The following is a 21,594-nucleotide window of genomic DNA, read 5'->3' on the forward strand; positions in this document are numbered from 1 at the left end:
ATTTATTCATTTCTTTTGTTAGTTTGTTTTATTTTGTTTCGTTAGTTTGGTTTTTTCTTTGAATTTATTTTTACGATTTAAAGTATCATTTGCCAACGTCCTTGTCACAAACTCCTGTGTAGTAGTCAAGTAGGTGGCGGTATATGGGGAAAAACTATGATCCACCACTAAACTAGAAGAAGAAGAAGATCTCTGCATCCGGTACGTCACGGAATAGGTCACGTGTCTTGGCCCCATAACGCGGAAGCAAATCGCTCCTGTATGTTGCCATGCGCCACTGAGCAGGTTTGCATAGGAATGAATGGGCGGCCATTTTCCAGTCCGTGGTCCATCCTTTATTATGTCCATGGTGTAAACTCATGGAGGACCAGCTGGATACCGACTGCATGATGGTGGTTTTGGGATTAATCCTAACTGAAAAATCCCAAAGCAAATATTGTACAAACACTCGTGTGTTTTCCAATGTTCGACAAGTTTATCCTCCATATCGGAGGTCCATCTAACTTTAACTGTCTTCGCCATATTGGTGGTATTCAGGGATATCGTAGCCATGGAGATAGCTCGTTATAATTCCGTGTTCAGTCAGCTCGCTCTTTATTGGTTAAATTAAATATTACGTCACGTTGGAGACTCCCGATTGTCGGCTTCCCCCCCACACAAGACGATTTAACACCACAACGTTCTCCGCCGATAATCGTAAATATTGAACATGTTTAATACTTACGATTATCGGCGCCGACTGATTTAGGAGCCGATTGTCGGCCGAATTTCACTCTTAACACACCACACACTACAAGAGAATCTTATAAAATAATCTTAAGAGCTTAAGATAATCGGGCGATGTCTGTCCGTGATCGGAAGGGGGAAAATCGGGGCAAAATCAACCCGATTATCTTTATGTGTGTGGCACGCCCCCTCCCCCCTCCTAGTGGGAAGAACATGAATAGACGTTACATTCAAGAAGGTTGTCCCTGAAGCGCATCACATTGCCTGTTAAAACTGGCGTAGGCTTCGTCCTTGGACAATTTATCCTACATTACATCAGGGCCCAGTTTTTCAAAAGCCATCCAGTGGGATCTCGGATCACGGATTGGATAGAATCTTGTAAAGATTTTTTCCAAAACGAGGAATTCCGAAATATCAAATCACGTAATCCAATCTTATATTTTATCTGGATCTAACCTGCCCTTTGGGTTTTTCAAAACGTTGAACTCGGTTTGGATCTGAATGATCCCGAAAAAAAAAAAGGATTATCCTGTTTCTTTGTAAACTGGCATTAAAGTTAGATGGATCAGGTGGTCCTGTATAGCGTAACATGGGATCTCCACATTTTTTTAAAAAACTGGGCCCAGAGGATTCAATTTGGTCCATACCATATTTGGGGCCGGGAATTTTTGTTAAATTCTGACTTAAGTCTGAATTCTGAATTTGAACTGTCTTCTGGTTTATTGTCAGAAAAGCCCAGACCTTTTGTAACCTTTCAACCTCAGTTTAACTCATGATACCAGTGAGTATTTGATCCCAGACGAAAGGATTAAACACATTTTGGCTATGCTTTAGCTCTTAAAGAAGAAATAAATTGTTTATAACTTAACCTTTTATCTGAGTTATAGACAAAACTGTTGTAAATGTATGTAGTATTATGTAGTTATATTATTCATGATTATATTATCCACCGTCTGATGTTTTTTTGTGTGTTAAATCCTTTCCAAGTCAAATAAATAATCAATACTCCATACTCGCGTTCACTAAGTTTAGATAGGGAGTATAAAAATAAATTTAGAGCACTATATCTGTTAACCCGGAAGGTTAAACTTACTCAACATCAGATGGTGAAACTTGATAAGTTCAATTGATAAGTTGCGGTCCCCAAAACTAAGTTCTGGTAGAAGATGAAGGCCTACTTGTATACACTGATGTTCTTTGTTTCACAACGCAAATGACTGCATGAGAGCCTGAGTTTGAATGATGTAATAATCATTTAATGCAAAAAAGCAGAAAGCAAGATCAAGATTAATTCATCAGGTGGAGAGCTGGAGGGGGGGGGGCATGCGTCTCCAGATGTTGGTGTTTGTTGTGTAGGCCTGCTGCTCTCCTCAGAGGGGACCTGTAGGATTGGAAAGCTCAGTATGAAGAACGGTTTGGTGGCCAACAGGTTATATTAGAAGGCTAAACTCTAGAAGGCTAAATCCACATTGTAGGAAACGTTGCTTACATTCACACGTATAAGCCAGTTCCAGGTACTTGGCGGTTCCTGGGCAGGGATCCTCAAACAATGTGTTATTAGCAGGGACAGTACAACGGCTTTCACCGTCACACCTGTGGAGACACGGTTGTTAGTTCCTCTCACCAATCTGGAAGTCACCAGTGACAGCGCTACTTTTATATGAATGAGGAATTGGGCTCAGTACTTTTGAGCTACATCCCGTGTCGCATTTGTACTAAAGCAGGCTTCTGCAGCCTTGGTGGGGCAGGTGGTTTGGTTGATGCACCCATAAAAAGCCCCAACAACCTTTATCACCTCTGGTTCTGGATTGGGAGCAGACAGGAGGAGAAACTACACATGTAACCTTGCAGGTGAAGAGGAAATATGGGTCTTGATTGCTGAGCACATCGTGATACATTGTTCATGAATCCTACCACATTCGATTGTCTTCACTTCACCCTCAGAGGCGACGAAATGATCTGCACATAAACACTGGTTAGACATCACACACACACACACACATGGAGGTCCAGTGTTGCAGTACTTCACAGAGTGACAGGACTCACTTGCAGTGAGGCACTTGTACGTGATTTGGATGCTTTGGTGGGTGGCAGGGCAGGAATTGGCACCGAAGATCGCTTTGTCCACCTCACAGACCTGCGTACCGTTACACCTTAACCAGGAACACACATCATTAATAAGACGAGAGATACAAATACCTGCAAGCAGACAACACTGTCTGGGCACCAAAACACATTGTTCTCTACTCATCTTTAACGTCAATTTACTCATCTTAACTGAAACTCATTCTTGTGATCGGGGATCACATTCCCCAAGAGACTGAAGGCGGCAGTACAACGTTACAGAGGGCCGCTGTAAGTTAGGGGAGGTCCTCAACACTGATAGTCACCTTTTTGCAAGGGCTGCCAGAGCGCCTGTTGGAGAGCATGCAGTGCTGGCCACCTGTCCTGAAGCTTTGCCTCCAATGCAGGTATTGTTGTTAGTCTGTTTGTAGGTCACTGTGAGCACAATGACCACTCCTACACCTGTGGGAGAGATTAGAGATTCCATTATCAATCCATTTCATTTGTCAGTCAGTTAGCAATTTTTCAGTTAGTTATTAGTTAATGGGTAATAACAGAACACTCGTCTTGGAGTTTTTCTGAAGTGAGTTACAGTGGCTGTCCCATCTGTGCCCTGCAGTCCCTAAGTGGCTCCAGCAGGGGGGGACTGGCCATCGGGAGGTTCGGGAGATTTCGAGAATGGCGGTTTCAGACCGGGCCGGCAGCCGTCATTTGTCCTTTTTTTGTTATTATTATTTTTAATTTTTTAAAGAAAATAAAAAATAATAAGAGTCACTTATGGGTTGGCCTGCTGGATATTCGCAAACAGCGCGAAACGGAGCTCTGGCCTGGCGGTAAAACGGGGCCGATGTATAACCTCAATTTAGAGTGGGTTTCACCTTTAAACAGTGTATCGGTGCTAAGCGAGCGGCCGAACGGCCCTCCCAAATCGAACTGCTCCGCGTTCTGTCAAATCTGATTGGCTCAGCCTGACACACGGCCCGGGAGGTCCATGGGCCCGGGTCACTAGGTTTACCTCCCTCTGAAGTCACAGAATAATACGAAAATTTCGTAAAGGAACAGTACACAGCAGCATAGATATGACAGGTGCACTAGCGGGCATGTTTGGCAATATAATAATGACTTAAACTCTTAAACTCATTAATATTAGCCTTACATTAAATGTATTTCATTTCATCCCATTTAATGAATTCGGCTTCAAAATTAGAATTATTTGTTACTTGTCATTTTCATGCAAATGTAGCTCTACAGTCAACAAAGGCAGATTCAGGCTCTCCGAGATGAGGGATTTCATTGTATTGATTTGTATTTTCTTCCGCCCTCAACAACCCCCCTGAAAAGGTATGCGCATCTATGAAACCAATGATGTTATAAACAGAAAGTGGCTCACATGCTGTAAGAAAGACAACTCTCTGTTCTGCTCAGTATGTTTTGCCTATGCAAAGCCATCTGCACTATTTGGAACCTTTGCAGCCTTGATGTTGCTAATTTGCTTATAAAATATTTGCCTGTGATCCTCACACAATTCTAACCACACACACATCCCAACATTGACATGTATTTGCAATGCGAATATCCACGGTCCAGGACTAGTTTATATTATTTTACATAGTGGCATACACAGGCTATTCTCGCTGTCTCATGAAAGGCCTCTCCATCCCAAAGTCCTGGGCCAAATTTTTGTCATAACGGGCAGTGTTGGGGAGTAGGCTACCGGCGTTACGTATTCAGAATACAAATTAGTATAGGTTAACTGTAATCCGTTACAGTTACAATTTAAATAGTTGGTATTTAGAATACAGCTAGGCCTACATCGTTGAAATTAATGGATCACATCGCGATACTTCTCTGTTTCACAAGTTTATTCGTGCTTTCACACCAACAGCATATAGTGCGCACTGAACGAGTTTGCTCCCTTGGTCCCGTGCGGTTGCGTTGGTGTGAATGCAACAACCTCACTTTGATGCGCGCCAAATCAGCCGGGCGAGATCCTCCCTGAAGTGGTCTCACGGTTCGCTTCCAAACGAACCCCGGTGAAGTTCGCTTGAGATGTGAAAGCGAACGCGCCTCGGCCCAGTCCAGTTCTAAAAAACATACGCCTCTTTGGACTTAACAGGCACCCGCTCAGCCGAGCGCATTATGGGAATAGACTATCGGCACATTGTCGGACCGTCCAACCCGGTATCACGCCAAAGCGTGAAATATGTACGTTGGTCCTCCTCGCAAGGCGTGTTCAGTGTCACGCTTTGCCTGACCAAAGCGTGAAGGGTACAGGCTTTCTTCCGCCAATGTAAACGAATGGAGGACTTGCACCAACAGGGGGCGAGATGTTCTCCCAGCATTTGGGGATATGGTTCCGTAGCCTATATTAATATTTATTATCGGAATGAGAAATGCAATGTTTTAGGACAGATTCATCATTAAACGTGTTTCTAATAATATTTCTAGCCAGAAATATACTTTTTCCTTGCATAATCTTCAGTCAGTGAATGTGTCTGATCTTTAGTTTGATAGTTATTAGGACGGTTTTATGGTCTCACTAGCATGTTTCAACGACGTCAGGTTGCTAGGGACGCGACGATCTAGTTGTGGGCCAGCAGAGGCATGACATAAATAGAATTTGGCCTATAACCAAATGTAACCTAAAGATCAGACACATTCACTGACTGAAGATTATGCAAGTAAAAAGTATATTGCTCGCTAGAAATGTTATTAGAAACACGTTTAATGGTGAATCTGTCCTAAAACATTGCATTTCTCATTCAGATAATAAAGATTAATATAGGCTATGGAACCATTTCCGCAAATGCTGGCAGAACATCTCGCCCCCTGTTGGTGCTATTCCTCCATTCGTTTAGATCGGCGGAAGAAAGCGAGTAGGTCTACCCTTCACGCTTTGGTCAGGCAAAGCGTGACACAGAACACGCCTTGCGAGGTGGACCAACGATTCTATTTCACGCTTTGGCGTGATACCGGGGTTGCACCGTCGGTTGAAAATGAGTCGTGGCTCAACATGGAGCAAAGAGGAGACGGAATGTCTATTTTGGATATATTGACAGTAGGGCTGTAACGATACGCGTATCAAACCGAAAATCGCGATACTCAAAGCCACGAAACTGTCTCGCGGTGTGAGAAGGCAGAAGCGCGATACGCCCTTTCTAACTCTGCGGTCAAATTGTCCGATTGAAATTTGCTAATAATTTGTCTAAATAATAGTCTGCTGACAGCGCCCCCTCCTATCGATGCCGTAAGTATGCGACTGCGATCCTCCGTGGCTACGGAGGATCGCATTTCTCCACAGCCGTCGAAGTGCTCGTATGCGATATGAACGACATTTATCCAGAGGGGTCCTGTGTGATCCTGTCTCTAGTGTTTTGTGTGATTTGACTGGCAGTTTTTCTGCTTATAGGTCGGAATGAAGCGGCCACCGATTATTGACAGGATGGGTATTTTATTCTACCGGACTCGTTCGCTTCTTCACTAGACACACGCGCTACCGCTCGCTCTCCTCGCTCGTCCACTCACTCGCTGACGTCACTCACACACGCATCCGCACATTGCCATTCTGGCGCACACACATATGCTACTCGTAACGCCTCGTTATTGCGACGTTCATGACATTCAGGTTTTTCTCCATCTATTGAAAGTTAAGCTATTAAACATGTTGCATTCTATACGGCCTGATTATGTCATTATTTAAGCTACATAGCCTAATAATAAGTGCTAATAAGGATATTTGACTAAACCAACCAAACAGTTGAAAAAAGCATCCTCCCACACGTTTTCTTTATTCATTTAGCTATACTTTAATTGTATTCTTTCTGTTCAAATCTGTTCAGTGTTCCAAATTATTTGTTATTAAATGTTACATTAAGTTAATTGATATATAAGTGTTGTTTAAATAAAATGCTTTTTAAATTTCAAAAAATCGTGGGATGTATCGAACCGTGGGTCAAAAATCGTGATACAAACCGAATCGTGAGTTTGTGTATCGTTACAGCCCTAATTGACAGACACCCACATAAAACGTATGCCTCGTATGAAACAAATCAGCACTAACGAGGGCAGCCCGCTGGATATGATTATCTACTTTCACCAACACACCCGCTTTTTTCTTTATCTTTACCGCTTTACCCCGCCCCATTCTCTCTCTCTCTCTCTCTCTCTCTCTCTCTCTCTCTCTCTCTCTCTCTCTCTCTCTCTCTCTCTCTCTCTCTCTCTCTCTCTCTCTCTCTCTCTCTCTCTCTCTCGTGATTTTATATGCAACAACTTGGCAGATATATTCAAGTGAATATTTCACGGAGGGGCGGCGCCCTAGCGCCCCCTATTGACCCACCGCCACTGGGCAACACCTATGCAAACATGCTAGATGAAATAGCAAATTCTGTACAGAAACAGAATATTTTATGTTTATCTATTTTCCCGCTTTTAAAAGCTGAGTAAATAAGGAAACTGAAAAGGGAAAATTGGTCAATTTGTCTGTTGATCATATCTTTTGCATAAACATGCCCTAGTCTTTGTTCCTCTACAGCAAATTATGTAAAATACTGCGCTTTCAGGGAGACTTCGGCCTTACGAATTCAGCAAGTTGGAAGGGAAGAACACACCAGAAAAGGCCTGTTTAGTAAGCAGGATTGGGCAGCAGTAGCTCAGGAGGTCGAGCGGGTTGGCTGGTAACCTGAAGGTTGTTGGTTCGATCCCCGGCTCCTCCTAACTGAGTGTCGAGGTGTCCTTGGGCAAGGCACCTAACCCTGACTGTTAGCTCCCGACGAGCTGGCTGTCGCCTTACATGGTTGACTCCGCCGTCAGTGTGTGAATGTGTGCGTGAATGGTGAATGTGAGGCAATATTGTAAAGCGCTTTGGGTGGCCAATGGTTAGAAAAAGCGCTATATAAATGCAGTAAGGAGATTGATTTGATTTCGCATTCCTACACTTAAAAAATGCAATTGAATGTGGAAGTAATCCAAGTATTTACAATACATTACTCAGATTGAGTGATGTAACGGAATATGCTACATGTTACATTTTTGGGCATGTATTCTGTATTTTGTAACTGGATACGTTTTAAAAGTATCCTTCCCAACACTAATAACGGGTTTTCTTACCACAACTCAGTCGCTGTATCTCGTTCTGACAAGTGATGTTTATTTTCTCTGTGGAAATAGAGGATATAGGCTTGAGAGAAGAGAACACACACACACACACACACACACACACACACACACACACACACACACACACACACACACACACACACACACACACACACACACACACACACCTTACCTGCATATTGAAGACAGCAGACTGCCGCCAACACTAAAAAAGAAACCACATCTTTATCATCACTTATTTTGCTGTTTTGATCCAACAGCAATAAATCAAATCATCTGCTGCTTCTGAAAGCCAGAGAGGGAATGTTGTGGGGTCCCGTGTCCCAGAAGGTGTGACTCCATGACAGTACTTACCGAGCGCTGAGCGCAGGAGAGAGCTGAGCATGGTTCCAGAGGTGTTGGTGGGAGCTCAGCAGGGCTGCTAATGCTTCTCCCAAAGGGACGCGGCTATTTATACAGAGAGGACTCAACAAGCCCCGCCCACACCTAGCGCCATGCAGGCAGGTGTGATGGTGACCTCACCAGAGAGAGGTCAAGGAATGGCTCTGCCTGAATGGAGTATACTTCCTATTGATTAATATTGTGTTCTTGTTTTTGGGATATGGCTTATATTATTAGCCATTAGTTAGCATGAACTCGTGAATGATGAGTCAACCTGAGGATCATAACCTTTGTGTTGTTCTTGGAGTGAGTGAGAGCAGCATTAGTGTTACGGTCGAATGTAACCAAGTTCAATGGAGGCCTTTGTCTGTCAGGATCAACACATCATCTGGGACAACGCAGCAGTGAAGAGCCAGAGCACTTTTCCTTGTGCTGCCCAAAAGGTCTTATCAAAGACCGAGACATTGTTACCATCTTTACATTCTTTGTAAAAGAAAAATTACAACGTTTTATACGTTTTACCAGAGACCACAGAGGAATTCCCCTCCAGTTTATTCCAACATATTTTCATATGATAATTTCTACACCTCATCATTTCAATCTTCATGGACTCAACTGTTTTAAGAGTTCTATGTTCTTCATTTTGAGAGAATATTTATTTGAATGGATTTTCAAAGTGTATCCACTGTGTTGGATTAGTATCTCAGGGAAGGAAGAAGTCTGGCTACATAGATGAGATCCTGCTGAAACCAAACAGTAGCATGCTTTAATAATAAGGCTTTAATATAAGGCCTTGATAACCTCCGACCTCAGAAGGTCAACCTAGTAGACATAGAATGGTGTAAAATGGTAGTTCTCACTGGTAGAAGAAGGCCTACTTGTATGCAATGATGTTCTTTCTTTCACAACACACATGACTGCATCAGAGCCTGAGTTTGAATGTTGTAATAATCATTTAAAGCCAAAAGCTTCAGATGTTGGTGTTGGTAGTGTAGGCCTGCTGCTCTCCTCAGAGGGGGTATGTAGGATTGGAAAGCTCAGTATGAAGGACAGGTTCTATTAGAGAAGAGCTAAATCCAAATTGTAGGAAAAAAAAAATGCTTGTTTCCAAAACTTACATTCACACGTATAAGCGGGTATGGGCGGTCCCAAAACAGGGATCCTGAAACACTGAGTTCACCGCATAGACACTACAACGGCTTTTACCGTTACACCTGTGGAGACACGGTTGTTAACTCCTCTCACCAATCTGGAAGTCAGCCAGTGACAGCTCTTCATTTGCTATGAATGTAAACTTTTAACAGGGAGAGGAATCAGGCTCAGTACCTTTCAGTTACAACTTGGTTCGCAGTTGGAATAAAGCAGGTGATGTTATTGAATTTCTTGTCAGGAACACCGTATACACAGGTGGTTCGGTCGGCGCGCCCGTAGAACGCTCCAATGAGCGCTATCGTCTGGCCGCTGTCTGGGTGGGGAGCAGACAGGAAGAGAACCTCACATGTGAACTTGCAGGTGAAGATGAAATATGGGACTTTATTGTTGAGCACATTGTGACACATCGGTGGTGAATCCTACCACAGATGAGTTCCGCCGTGGAAAGCTCACAGGCGACGACATGATCTGCACATAAACACTGGTTAGACATCACACTCACACACATGGAGGTCCAGCGTTGCAGTACTTCACAGAGTGACAGGACTCACGTGCAGGGAGGCAGGTGTACGTGGTTTGGGTGTATTTGTAGGTGTCAGGGCAGGGGTCACTGAAGATCTCTTTGTCCACCTCACAGACTTTCTTACCGTTACACCTTAACCAGGAACACACATCACTAATAAGACGAGAGATACAAATACCTGCAAGCAGACCACACTGTCTGGGCACCAAAACACATTGTTCTCTACTCAACTTTAATGTTAATTTACTCATCTTGACTGAGAGCATGCAGTGTCCTTGAGAGCATGCAGTGTTGGCCAGCTGTCCTGAAGGTTTGCCTTCACTGCAGGTCTGTCTGTCAGTCCGTCCGTAGGCCACTGTGAGCACACTGACCACTCTGTGATCTGTTGGAACGATTAGAGATTAATAAATGTTTTTATTTATAATTTTGCCACCGTTAAGATGAGCAAATTAGGCAATAACATTGAAAGTAGGCCAATTGACAAAACGTAGGGGGTCCGTTTTGGGCTCACTGGAGGAAGTTACAGAAATGTTCTCTTCTCTGCTGTGATAAGTAACTGAGTGTCTGCAGCTCAACTGAACTTAATTGAATCCAATAAGCACAACATGCTTTGCCAGTTGATAGATATGTAAAAGAGCCTCACTACAAGTTATTCCCTTAAAGGGGAATTTCACTGGTGGAAACATGGATATGTATTGAAATTGGGTCCTATATGTAGTCGGATAATAGAATAAATTACTCATTTGGTGCCTTCTTAACCGAGAAAAGGCAGAAAGTTACTTTTTGGCGCTTGTGTATTGAAGACAACAACTCCCACCATGCACCACGATGCACAGCTTCGCAGGCCACTCCCACTGATCTAGATCTCCGCCTATCAGAGACCTCGCGGTCCCATCTACCAAGCTGATACCGCAACATCATGACCCTAACATCAAGTTCAAAGTCCCAACCTCCTCACTCACTCTACCATAACCTGCTTTGCCCCCCAACATTGTCCCTGTACCTTAACCACCAAAGGAGGCTGCCACATCTTTGTTCCAAAGCCGCTTCTGAAACTTCTTCCCATCGCACCCAACTCCATCTCTCTCTGCTCTGCTCTTCTGGGACACCTCCAGCAGTGCCTTTTTGGATTCTCCCTCTACTGTATATATAATAATTTATTGATTATACTGTTTATTTTAATTTGTTTTCTATGACACAATTCTTTCATTTGTGAATAAAAAATATAATGTAACTCCTGCCATAGGCGTCGATTATGGGGGGGACATGTCCCCCCCACTATTTAAAATACAAATTTTGTCCCCACCAATTGCGAACCAATTGCGACTGAAAAAATCCCCACATACTCAACCGAAATCGTCGAGTCTAAAATCATGCGATAGGCACGCACGAAGACATCATTTATTAGATAGGCCTACCTAATAAACCGTTGGAACACACATGACCGGAACCAATAGCCACGCCGGTAAACAAACCCCGAGAAGCCCAATCCTCTGTGAGAGCTCCCCGCGCTACGGCCATCCGGAGGCGCACTGAGCTTTTGGCCGGGATATTATGTATACAATTATCATATTATATCATATACTGTTATATATAGAGCTCCGAGAGTCACAAACAGCAACAATCACTTTCTCCTCCATGCTGCAGTTCACCCCGGACTGCACTGCACTTAGTTTGACGGTTGAATGCTGATAGGCTGTTACGTTACACATGTCACTCAGTGGCCACGCTGTTGAACGCTGATTGGCTGTCATCACGCGAAATTCGTGAGTTGAAATATTTCAACTCGAGCGAATTTGTCGCGCCACAGATCCTCGTGAACGCGCTCGCCTGTGCACGGCGAAAGTGTGGCGCGACTAATCAAAACGAATCAAAAACTATGGCCTGATACGCGTCTATACGTTCACTTCGTATGGGATCTTGTTGCCCCGTTGCGTTTGGTGTGAACCCACTGGAGAAGTTTCAAGACAGACAGCCAAAATTGACATTTTTATTCAGAAAATAGCCGGTCTTTTTGCTTCCCTTTTAAAAGCATGTTTGTGACACGATATGGATACATCATCTAGCCTGCATGTGGAGGGCCACATAAGGTAAGAAATTGGTTTACGTAAACTTTGCTGTTGGTTCTGTTTGCTCGTGATGATGACCTGGCCAAAGGTTACCCACGGTCCCAAGCGATTGAGATCTGATTCTGTTTGGTGCTCCAGCTAGTATGCATTGTATAGATTGCAGCTAGTAGCAGCTAAACACGGTGCCATTGCTATGCCAATGTGGTTATAGTTGTTTTGTCTGATTGAGATATGTGACGACTTGGAGCCTGGTAGGCCTATCCTGACATAAATATGTTCTCGCGTAACCTGTGTGATTATCCTAAACTGTAGGGGATTTTATTTGCGGGCAATTTGCTTATGATGTTGCAACGAGTGAAGTCTACATTGGTCCTTCTTCGCAAGTGTTTACTGGTGGTCAGGATTTGGCAGATGCAATTCTCCTCTGGGCGCTTGTTTTTTTTGTTTTTTTTAATGCAGCATAACATTCTACCAGCAGCCCTTGCTCGTCTTCAAAAGGCTGATGCTCAGTACTTCGTTTCATTTCGTACCCCCTTTATAGTCTGGCATTGTTTGTCTGGTAAACTTTGTTGATGTCAAGATAAGTGTTAAATTGCCAACACTGTTCTTTGTCCTGTGTGTATTAGTATTACATATCCCGAGCCAATACCCTGGTGTTTCCAACGCCGTTTTGCAAAACAAGCCAAAACACCAACTGTGGTTTTCAACTTTTATTGTTTGAATAGGATTTTCAACACCTGACAATACACTGTAGAAGAGCATATTGTAATGCAGCGTTGAATGGATGAACAGCTTACATAAGGGTACCCAGCCCTTTTCAAACCACACTCAAGCTTATGGTTATTGTCCCCACCACTTCTAAAAACAAACTGACGCCCTTGACTCCTGCTCTGTCTGCCTACACCGAAGTTTAACATTATAAACTTGGAAGGAGGTAACTGATATGCAACTAACTTATAGTGCAATTTTGACTTATAATACTTTATAAAAATGATGTATGACCGTTATTCTGCTATTGGCTTCATCTAAGCTGGCAACAGTAGCTTAGTAGCTCCCCTTGTGAAATGTTGGTCGTCCAATAATATTATTTCTCGAATATACACTTGGAACAACACTACTACGGACTACAACAACGTGAATTTGAACCATTTATTTCGAGAAACATAAACGAATAAATATATGTAAACAATGAAACTTATAGTTCCCCCTGAGCGTCGTCAGCTTCTCGGTGCCCGCACTACTGGCCGTCTGGAGCTGGATATTTTAGTCGGATGGTCTGCACGACGCAAGTAACAAAAAATTAGAATTATTTGTTACTTGTCATTTTCATGCAAATGTAGCTCTACAGTCAACACAGGCAGATTCATGTTCCATCAAAGGGGAAGCTGAGCTAGCTCTCCGAGATGAGGGATTTCATTGTATTGATTTGTATTTTCTTCCACCCTCAACAACCCCCCTGAAATGCGCATCTATGAAACCAATGATGGTATAAACAGAAAGGGGCTTGCATGCTGTAAGAAAGACAACTCTCTGTTCTGCTCAGTATGTTTTGCCTTAGTATGCAAAGCCATCTGCACTATTTGGAACTTATTCTGTATTCTGTAACTGTATACGTTTTAAAAGTATCCTTCCCATCACTAATAACCAGACATGGGGGACTCGAGTCACATGACTTGACTCGAGTCAGACTCGAGTCGCAAATTTGAGGACTTGAGACTTGCTTGACTAACACTGATAAAAGACTCGACTTGACTTTGACTTGGTCTTCATGACTTGAGACTTGACTTAGACTTGAGACAGATGACTCGAAATGACTTTTTTAAAGTTAGATTAAATGTTGGATATGGGATTTGCGATACACCAGCCGATTTTTAAAAATACACAACTCGAATGGTCCTACCCCCTCTCGTTCAACTCTGACTCCACCCATTCCAAGTACATGGACGCGCAATCACGCAAGAGCGCGAACACGGATGCGCGAGAGTGAGCCAGGCTAGCTAGGTTGGAGTTTAGGGTTGTCTTCTAGTGCTAGGTCCAAATGTGGATTAGCTAGTTAGCTAGCTCCAGTAGCTACCGCAGGATAACAACAAACAAGCTTGCTCTGGGTCACGAGCTTTGAGTACGTGCACGTGCACGAAGGGGTCACTCGCGGGGAGCGGGGGAGTGCAGTACGACCGTTTGATTGACGTACTTACTGTCCAATGCCACTCGGTGGTTCTGAAAATCATTGGCTGGAGTTTTTCGAGCCCTGCCCGTTCCACAGATGATTGACTTGTTTAATTTTTATGTCAGTAGGCTACTTCTAACTCAGTGGCTGTAAGTGGGTTATAATAATGATTTCAAGTGATTTTCAAGTAAAATTACACCGTCAGAGCCAGAGCGTCAGACTGGGCTGTTCTCAGCATACTGCAAAAAAAATGAAGAGGGTTCAAGTTCCAGTCCCCAAATTCAGTTGAACCACTACCTGGACATTTGTGATGGACAGAGCTGCCTTCAGTTTTGGGCCTATTCACATAATGGTTTTGGAATGTTTTGAATAGTTTGAGTTATTGTTAATGTTAAGACATTGTTATTGTTAATGTTGAAATAAAACTCAAGTTATGAACCACTCACTACCGATTTTTAAATGTGGAAACTGGGTTAGATGATCAGATTTTTGGCATGCGTCTCCAGATGTTGGTGTTGGTAGTGTAGGCCTGCTGCTCTCCTCAGTGGGAACCTGTAGTATTGGAAAGCTCAGTATGAAGAACGGTTTGGTGGCCAACAGGTTCTATTAGAACGCTAGAAGGCTAAACTCTAGAAGGCTAAATCTACATTGTAGGAAACGTTGCTTACATCCACACGTATAAGCCAGTTCCAGGTACTTGAAGGTCCCATAACAGGGATCCCCAAACTTTGAGTTCAAAGCATAGACAGTACAACGGCGTTTACCGTCACAGCTGTGGAGACACGGTTGTTAGTTCCTCTCACCAATCTGGAAGTCACCAAGCGACAGCTCTTCATTTGATATGAATTAGGAATCTGATCAGTACCTTTTAGCTACCGTTGATGTCGCAGTTGTACTTGAGCAGGTGACTTTTTCAATTTGTTTGTTAGGACGACCGTATATGCAGGTGGTGCGGTCGTTGCGCCCATAAAAAGCCCCAATAACCTTTATCACTTCCTCTTGTTCTGGATGGGGAGCAGACAGGAGGAGCAACTACACATGTAACCTTGCAGGTGAAGAGGAAATACGGGTCTTGATTGCTGAGCACATCGTGATACATTGTTCATGAATCCTACCACAGATGAGTTCCGCCGTGGAAAGCTCACAGGCGACGACATGATCTGCACATGGACTCTGGTTAGACATCACACTCACATACATGGAGTTCCAGTGTTTCAGTACTTCACGGAGTGACAGGACTCACTTGCAGTGAGGCAGGTGTACGTGGTGTGGGTGTATTTGTAGGTGCCATAGCAGGGGTCGCCGCCGAAGATCCTTTTGTCCACTTCACAGACTTTCCTACCGTTACACCTTCACATGATGAGATCATAACACGCGTCACTAATAAGATGAGAGCTACAAATACCTGCATGCAAACAACACTGTCTGGGAACCAAAACACACTGTTCTCTACCTAAACCCTGTTATTCCATTATCCATTATAATGGAATAGTGGATTCCTTATCCACTAGGGATCACATTCCCAAAGAGAGTGATGGTTAGTTCAACGTTACAGAGTGGAGCTGTACGTTCGGGGAAGCCCCCAAACCCGGTAGACACCTGCTTGCAAGGGCTTCCAAAGCGCCTTTTTGAGAGCATGCAGTGTTGGCCAGCTGTGCTGGAGGTCTGCCTTCACTGCAGGTCTGTCTGTCAGTCCGTCCGTAGGCCACTTTGAGCACACTGATCACTCCTTCATCTGTGGGAAAGAATAGAGATTAATTTATCAATCCATTTAATTTTTCAGTCAGTAAGCAATTTCTGGTTAGTTAGTTATTAGTTAATGGGTAATAACTAGGGATGCAAATTATCGAGTAATTCATTAATCGATAGTTGTTTCATCTTATCGATCGATGATCGATTAATTGATAAGCGGCAATTCTTCTGAGAAGCTGAATTTCCTTCTGAATGTGACACATTTAGGTGGTAATTCAACAAAGTCGTTAAGTTGTTGTACTTTAAAATACTTCCACGTATGGTGCATTTGGCGTCTTTGTCGTCATTAACCAACTTAAAGTGGCTCCATACTGCACTCCGTTTTGCCCTCTTCATCGTGTCAGTGTCCCGCTTTTCGTTTGTCTTGTCCTGCTTCGCCTGTGTTCCCGCGTGTGCGTCAAGTACGTCTGGCGTCAAGCGCGCCCTCACGTGGACGGTTGGGGAATTACGGGTTAAAAATGCGATTAATTGCAAGTAATTTATTTTAATCGAGTAATCTCTTATCGACAATTAATCGATTAATTATTTGCATCCCTAGTAATAACGTTTGAACACTTGGGGGTCCATCTTGGAGTTTTCGGGAGTAAGTTACAATGGCTATCCCTTCTTTGCTGTGAAGTCACTGAGTTGCTCCAGATTCACAGAAGCCTTTTCTGAGCCTTTACTGCACAGTCAGTGCGTTTACATATACACACTTACAAATAAGACATCAACAGGACTTTTAAAATGCTTGTAAAAACCTTCACCGATCTACCTCGGATAGAAATCGGAACATGAACGGACCAGCAAAATAGGATAACAACACCTAGATAACTCGATCATAGTCCGCTTTCTATATTTAACTGTTTTCGTACTTCCACTACGTACTTCCGCTCAATTTGAATTTCCCTTCAGTACTAGGTCTGGACCTGCTGTATGTAATTTGGTTTTCTGGTGCCGCCACAGCGGCCACCAATCAGCGAACAGAGGGCGTGTTGTGGTGGGAACAGAGGGCGTGTCTGAGAACAATGACGATAAAGTCGTACGCCAGTTTGAGTTGTTGTTGTAGGTCGGTAGTTGATTTACAATGTGCAATTTTTCCCTGATAAATTAAATTCGACGAACAAAACCTGCAGCTCTCGTTGACGGACATTTTCGTGCAGACGCGCAAGGTGTTTGGTTTGTGTACAACCTGCGCGTGATTCCCGGCCCATGACATACGTCACAACCAAACGTTAGCGATTGGTTATGGCAGATCCAGAGTGGCACTGGGCAGATCCAATCATTTTAAACTTCAACAAATACCCGCCTTCAAGTGAGTTAACGTTTGTCAATTGATTAGGTCCAGACTCTCTGTACAAATGAAATGAAGTGAAGTACGAGAGTCTGGTAGAACCAGGCTACCATGGTACGGCAGTCGAACCCGCAACTCACTACCCGTGAACTCTCCAGATCGATGTACTCCCAGTAGGGCTGCACAATATATCGAATTTTTATCGCGATGACGATATTGGCGTCCCACGATGACACGTAGTGTTCTCGCGATATTTTTGCGATATTTTTTTTAAGTTTTAAATTATATATATATATATATATATATATATATATATATATATATTTTTTTTTTTTAATTTTACATTTTAAATAATGCATCCGCAAAAAAAAGAAAACGAAAAAAGAAATGAGCCCCGCCCATGCAGTAAACGCTCTACCTCCTCTGCAAAGCAAACCAAGCGCTCCCTGTACACCTGTCTGCGACTGCGTGAGTGCGGCGCGAAGCGTGAAAACGGGGGGGGGCGTGGCCTGGCGGCAATTTGCCGCTGAGCACAGTGTGTGGCTCCTACCACAAGGGGGTGGTAGAAATTCGAAAGATTTTTTTTCTTTTCAATGAATAATCGTGGTAAATAATCGTGTTATCAATATTGATGAAAAATAATCCTGATAATCATTTTGGCAATAATCGTGCAGCCCTAACTCCCAGTTACAGCTCGTAATTTACTGGCTAAAAAGAATTCCTTGAACGCAGTTTTCCTGTGGTAGGAATGACGGGTATAGTTGGGTAGTTTTGGCTGCGTTATGGGTATTGGGTAATAAAGGTTGCAACTGTTTTGGTTAGGGTTAGTGTTACTTCGTGTGTAGGGGCAGACTTGCCAATGTCCCTATAATTCCGTGGCTGATATTTTGGAAGTGGAATAGAACAGCTTTAATCGGTTGATATCCTGGTATGGCTGAGTAATAACGTGCCTGGTGCATTGTTTATAAAGGCCCTACCAAGGATAAATAGGATGGTCTTATGGTGAGTTAGAATCCCAACTGAAACGTTATGAGTACGCATCCGAATTCCTGCAGTGTCCCTGCAAGCAATGGATACTCACAGTTGCTAACGCCCCCATCCACCTCTTAGTGGCAAGAACATGAATAGACGTTACATTCAAGAAGGTTGTCCCTGAAGCGCATCACATTGCCTGTTAAAACTGGCGTAGGCTTCTTCCTTGGACAATTTATCCTACATTTTCAGGGCCCAGTTTTTCAAAAGCCATCCAGTGGGATCTCGGATCACGGATTGGATAGAATCTTGGAAAGATTTTTTCCAAAACGAGGAATTCCGAAATAATATCAAATCACGTAATCCAATTTTATATTTTATCTGGATCTAACCTGCCCTTTGGGTTTTTCAAAACTTTGAACTCGGTTTGGATCTGATTGATCCCGAAAAAAAAGGATTATCTCTTTATAAACTGGCATTAAAGTTAGATGGATCAGGTGGTCCTGGATAGCCTAACATGGGATCTCCACATTTTTTTTTAAAAACGGGGCCCAGAGGATTCAATTTGGTCCATACCATAATTGGGCCCCGGGAATTTTTGTTAAATTCTGACTTTAAAGTCTGAATTCTGAATTTGAACTGTCTTCTGGTTTATTGTCAGAAAAGCCCCGACCTTTTGTAACAGTTTAACCTCAGTTTAACTCATACCCGAGTATTTAATCCCAGACGAAAGGATTAAACACATTTTGACTATGCTTTAGCTCTTAAAGAAGAAATAAATTGTTTATAACTTAACCTTTTATCTGAGTTATAGACAAAACTGTTGTAAATGTAGTATTATGTAGTATATTATCCATGATTATTATCCACCGTCTGTTTTTTTGTGCGTTAAATCCTTTCCAAGTCAAATAAATAATCAATACTCCATACTCGCGTTCCATATTTTTAGATGGGGAGTATAAAAATGCATTTAGAGCACTATATCTGTTAACCCGGAAGGTTAAACTTACTCAACATCAGATGGTGAAACTTGATAAGTTCAATTGATAAGTTGCGGTCCCCAAAACTAAGTTCTCACTGGTAGTAGATGAAGGCCTACTTGTATACACTGATGTTCTTTGTTTCACAACACACATGACTGCATGAGAGCCTGAGTTTTAAAGTTGTAATAATCATTTAATGCAAAAAGCAGAAAGCAAGATCAAGATTCATTCATCAGGTGGAGAGCTCGAGGGGGGGGGGGGGGGGCATGTGTCTCCAGATGTTGGTGTTGGTAGTGTAGGCCTGCTGCTCTCCTCAGAGGGGACCTGTAGGATTGGAAAGCTCAGTATGAAGAACGGTTTGGTGGCCAACAACCTTCTATTCAAAGGCTAGAAGGCTAAACTAGAAGGCTAAATCCACATTGTAGGAAACGTTGCTTACATTCACACGTGTAAGCCAGTTCCATGTACTTGAAGATTCCTCCGCAGGGATCCTTTACAAACATTCCTTTATTAACACGGACAGTACAACGGCTTTTACCGTCACACCTGTGGAGACACGGTTGTTAGTTCCTCTCACCAATCTGGAAGTCAGATTGGTGAGAGGAACAGCTCTACTTTTATATGAATGAGGAATCAGGCTCAGTACCTTTGAGCTACAACCTGTGTCGCATCTGTACTAATGCAGACTTCATCAATTTCAGAGGAAGATCCACCGCTTGGGGGGGGGCAGGTGGTGCGGTTATTGCGCCCATAAAAAGCCCCAACAACCTTTATCACCTCTGGTTCTGGATGGGGAGCAGACAGGAGGAGAAACTACACATGTAACCTTGCAGGTGAAGAGGAAATATGGGTCTTGATTGCTGAGCACATCGTGACACATTGTTCATGAATCCTACCACAGATGATTTCCCTCTTCTCATCCTCACAGGCGACGACATGATCTGCACATAAACACTGGTTAGACATCACACTCACACACATGGAGGTCCAGTGTTGCAGTACTTCACAGAGTGACAGGACTCACGTGCAGGGAGGCAGGTGTACGTGGTTTGGGTGTAGGTGTTGGGGGAGGGGTTGCCAGGCTTTTTTTTATTTTCATTTTTTTCCTCTTTGTCCACTTCACAGACTTTCGTACCGTTGCACCTTAACCAGGAACACACATCACTAATAAGACGAGAGATACAAATACCTGCAAGCAGACAACACTGTCTGGGCACCAAAACACATTGTTCTCTACTCATCTTTAAGGTCAATTTACTCATCTTAACTGAAACTCATTCTTGTGTTTGGGGATCACATTCCCAGAGAGACTGAAGGCGGCAGTACAACGTTACAGAGGGCCGCTGTAGGTTAGGGGAGGCCTCAACACTGATAGTCACCTGTTAGCAAGGGCTTCCAGAGCGCCTGCAGTGTTGGCCCACTGTCCTGAAGGTTCGCCTTCCTTGCAGGTCTTTTTGTTAGTCCATCCTTTGGCCACTTTGAGCACACTGATCACTCCTTCATCTGTGGGAAAGATTAGAGATTCATTTATCAATCCATTTCATTTGTCAGTCAGTTACATTTACATTTTACATGTAGGGCATTTAGCAGACGCTTTTATCCAAAGCGACATTTGTCATAAGAAGTGCAACAATATATAGTTAGCAATTTTTTCAGTTAGTTATTAGTGAATGGGTAATAACAGAATACTCGGGGCTCAGTCTTGGAGCTGTCTGGAGTGAGTTACAGTGGCTGTCCCTTAGTGCCCTGAAGTCCCTGAGTGGCTCCAGCAGGGGGGGACTGGCGATCGGGAGGTTCGGGAGATTTCCCGAACGGCGGTTTCAGACCGGGCCGGCAGCCGTCATTTGTCCTTTTTTTGTTATTATTATAAATCTTTTTAAGAAAATAAAAAATAATAAAAGTCACTTGGGCTGGCCTGCTGGATATTCGCAAACAGCGCGAAACGGAGCTCTGGCCTGGCGGTAAAACAGAGCCGATGTATAACCTCAATTTAGTGTGGGTTTCACGTTTAAACAGTGTATCGGTGCTAAGCGAGCGGCCGAACGGCCCTCCCAAATCGAACTGCTCCGCGTTCTGTCAAATCTGATTGGCTCAGCCTGACACACGGCCCGGGAGGACCATGGACCCGGGTCAATAGTACTTACTTACTTTCCGGTTTACCTCCCTCTGAAGTCAGGGTCCATCAAAGGGGAAGCTGATCTAGCTACCGAGATGAGGGATTTCATTCTATTCAATTCAATTCAATTCAATTTTCTTTATTTCGCCATGTAGGAATTTTGAATGGTATTCTCCATGCAGGCTGGAGCATTACAAATAGAACATAGAACAGAACAAAGGGACAAGACAGAAAAACAATACAAGAAAGTACCAGTATGACCATGGAGGTAGTGCAATAATAGAATTGTTAAATAAGTTAA

General features: G+C 43.3%; 2 protein-coding genes across 2 annotated transcripts; both read right to left on the minus strand.

Annotated features, from left to right (window-relative positions):
* Window positions 1-1,964: 1,964 nt before the first annotated feature.
* On the minus strand, window positions 1,965-9,232 carry LOC115534842 (L-rhamnose-binding lectin CSL2). The gene is made up of 8 exons (XM_030346123.1): window positions 8,260-9,232; window positions 8,078-8,110; window positions 7,897-7,944; window positions 3,117-3,252; window positions 2,773-2,879; window positions 2,562-2,685; window positions 2,216-2,337; window positions 1,965-2,107 (listed from the first exon to the last, which is right to left on the minus strand). The coding sequence occupies exons 1-8, from the start codon at window positions 8,288-8,290 to the stop codon at window positions 2,097-2,099; spliced, it is 612 nt and encodes a 203-aa protein (XP_030201983.1). The 5' UTR covers window positions 8,291-9,232; the 3' UTR covers window positions 1,965-2,096.
* Window positions 9,233-9,733: 501 nt separating this feature from the next.
* Window positions 9,734-21,360, minus strand: LOC115534843 (L-rhamnose-binding lectin CSL2-like). The gene is made up of 5 exons (XM_030346124.1): window positions 21,338-21,360; window positions 20,904-20,956; window positions 20,557-20,680; window positions 9,990-10,093; window positions 9,734-9,906 (listed from the first exon to the last, which is right to left on the minus strand). Exons 1-5 carry the CDS (start codon window positions 21,358-21,360, stop codon window positions 9,734-9,736), a joined length of 477 nt encoding a protein of 158 aa, XP_030201984.1.
* Window positions 21,361-21,594: the final 234 nt, after the last annotated feature.

This window comes from Gadus morhua, chromosome 21, assembly GCF_902167405.1.
Source record: "Gadus morhua chromosome 21, gadMor3.0, whole genome shotgun sequence".
Taxonomy (NCBI): Eukaryota; Metazoa; Chordata; class Actinopteri; order Gadiformes; family Gadidae; genus Gadus; species Gadus morhua.

Excerpts from the sequence above, each read along its gene's own strand:
- LOC115534842 (XM_030346123.1), bottom strand. The coding sequence starts at position 8,290 with ATGCTCAGCTCTCTCCTGCGCTCAGCGCTCG. Across the intron at positions 8,111-8,259 it reads TCTCCTGCGCTCAGCGCTCG|TGTTGGCGGCAGTCTGCTGT; the intron begins GTAAGTACTGTC and ends TTTCTTTTTTAG. Across the intron at positions 2,338-2,561 it reads TCACCTGCAAGGTTACATGT|ACAACCGTGTCTCCACAGGT; the intron begins GTAGTTTCTCCT and ends TGAGAGGAACTA.
- LOC115534843 (XM_030346124.1), bottom strand. The coding sequence starts at position 21,360 with ATGGACCCTGACTTCAGAGGGAG. Across the intron at positions 10,094-20,556 it reads CTGGAAGCCCTTGCTAACAG|GTGTAACGGTAAGAAAGTCT; the intron begins GTGACTATCAGT and ends TTCCTGGTTAAG. Across the intron at positions 9,907-9,989 it reads GTACACCTGCCTCCCTGCAC|ATCATGTCGTCGCCTGTGAG; the intron begins GTGAGTCCTGTC and ends GTTTATGTGCAG.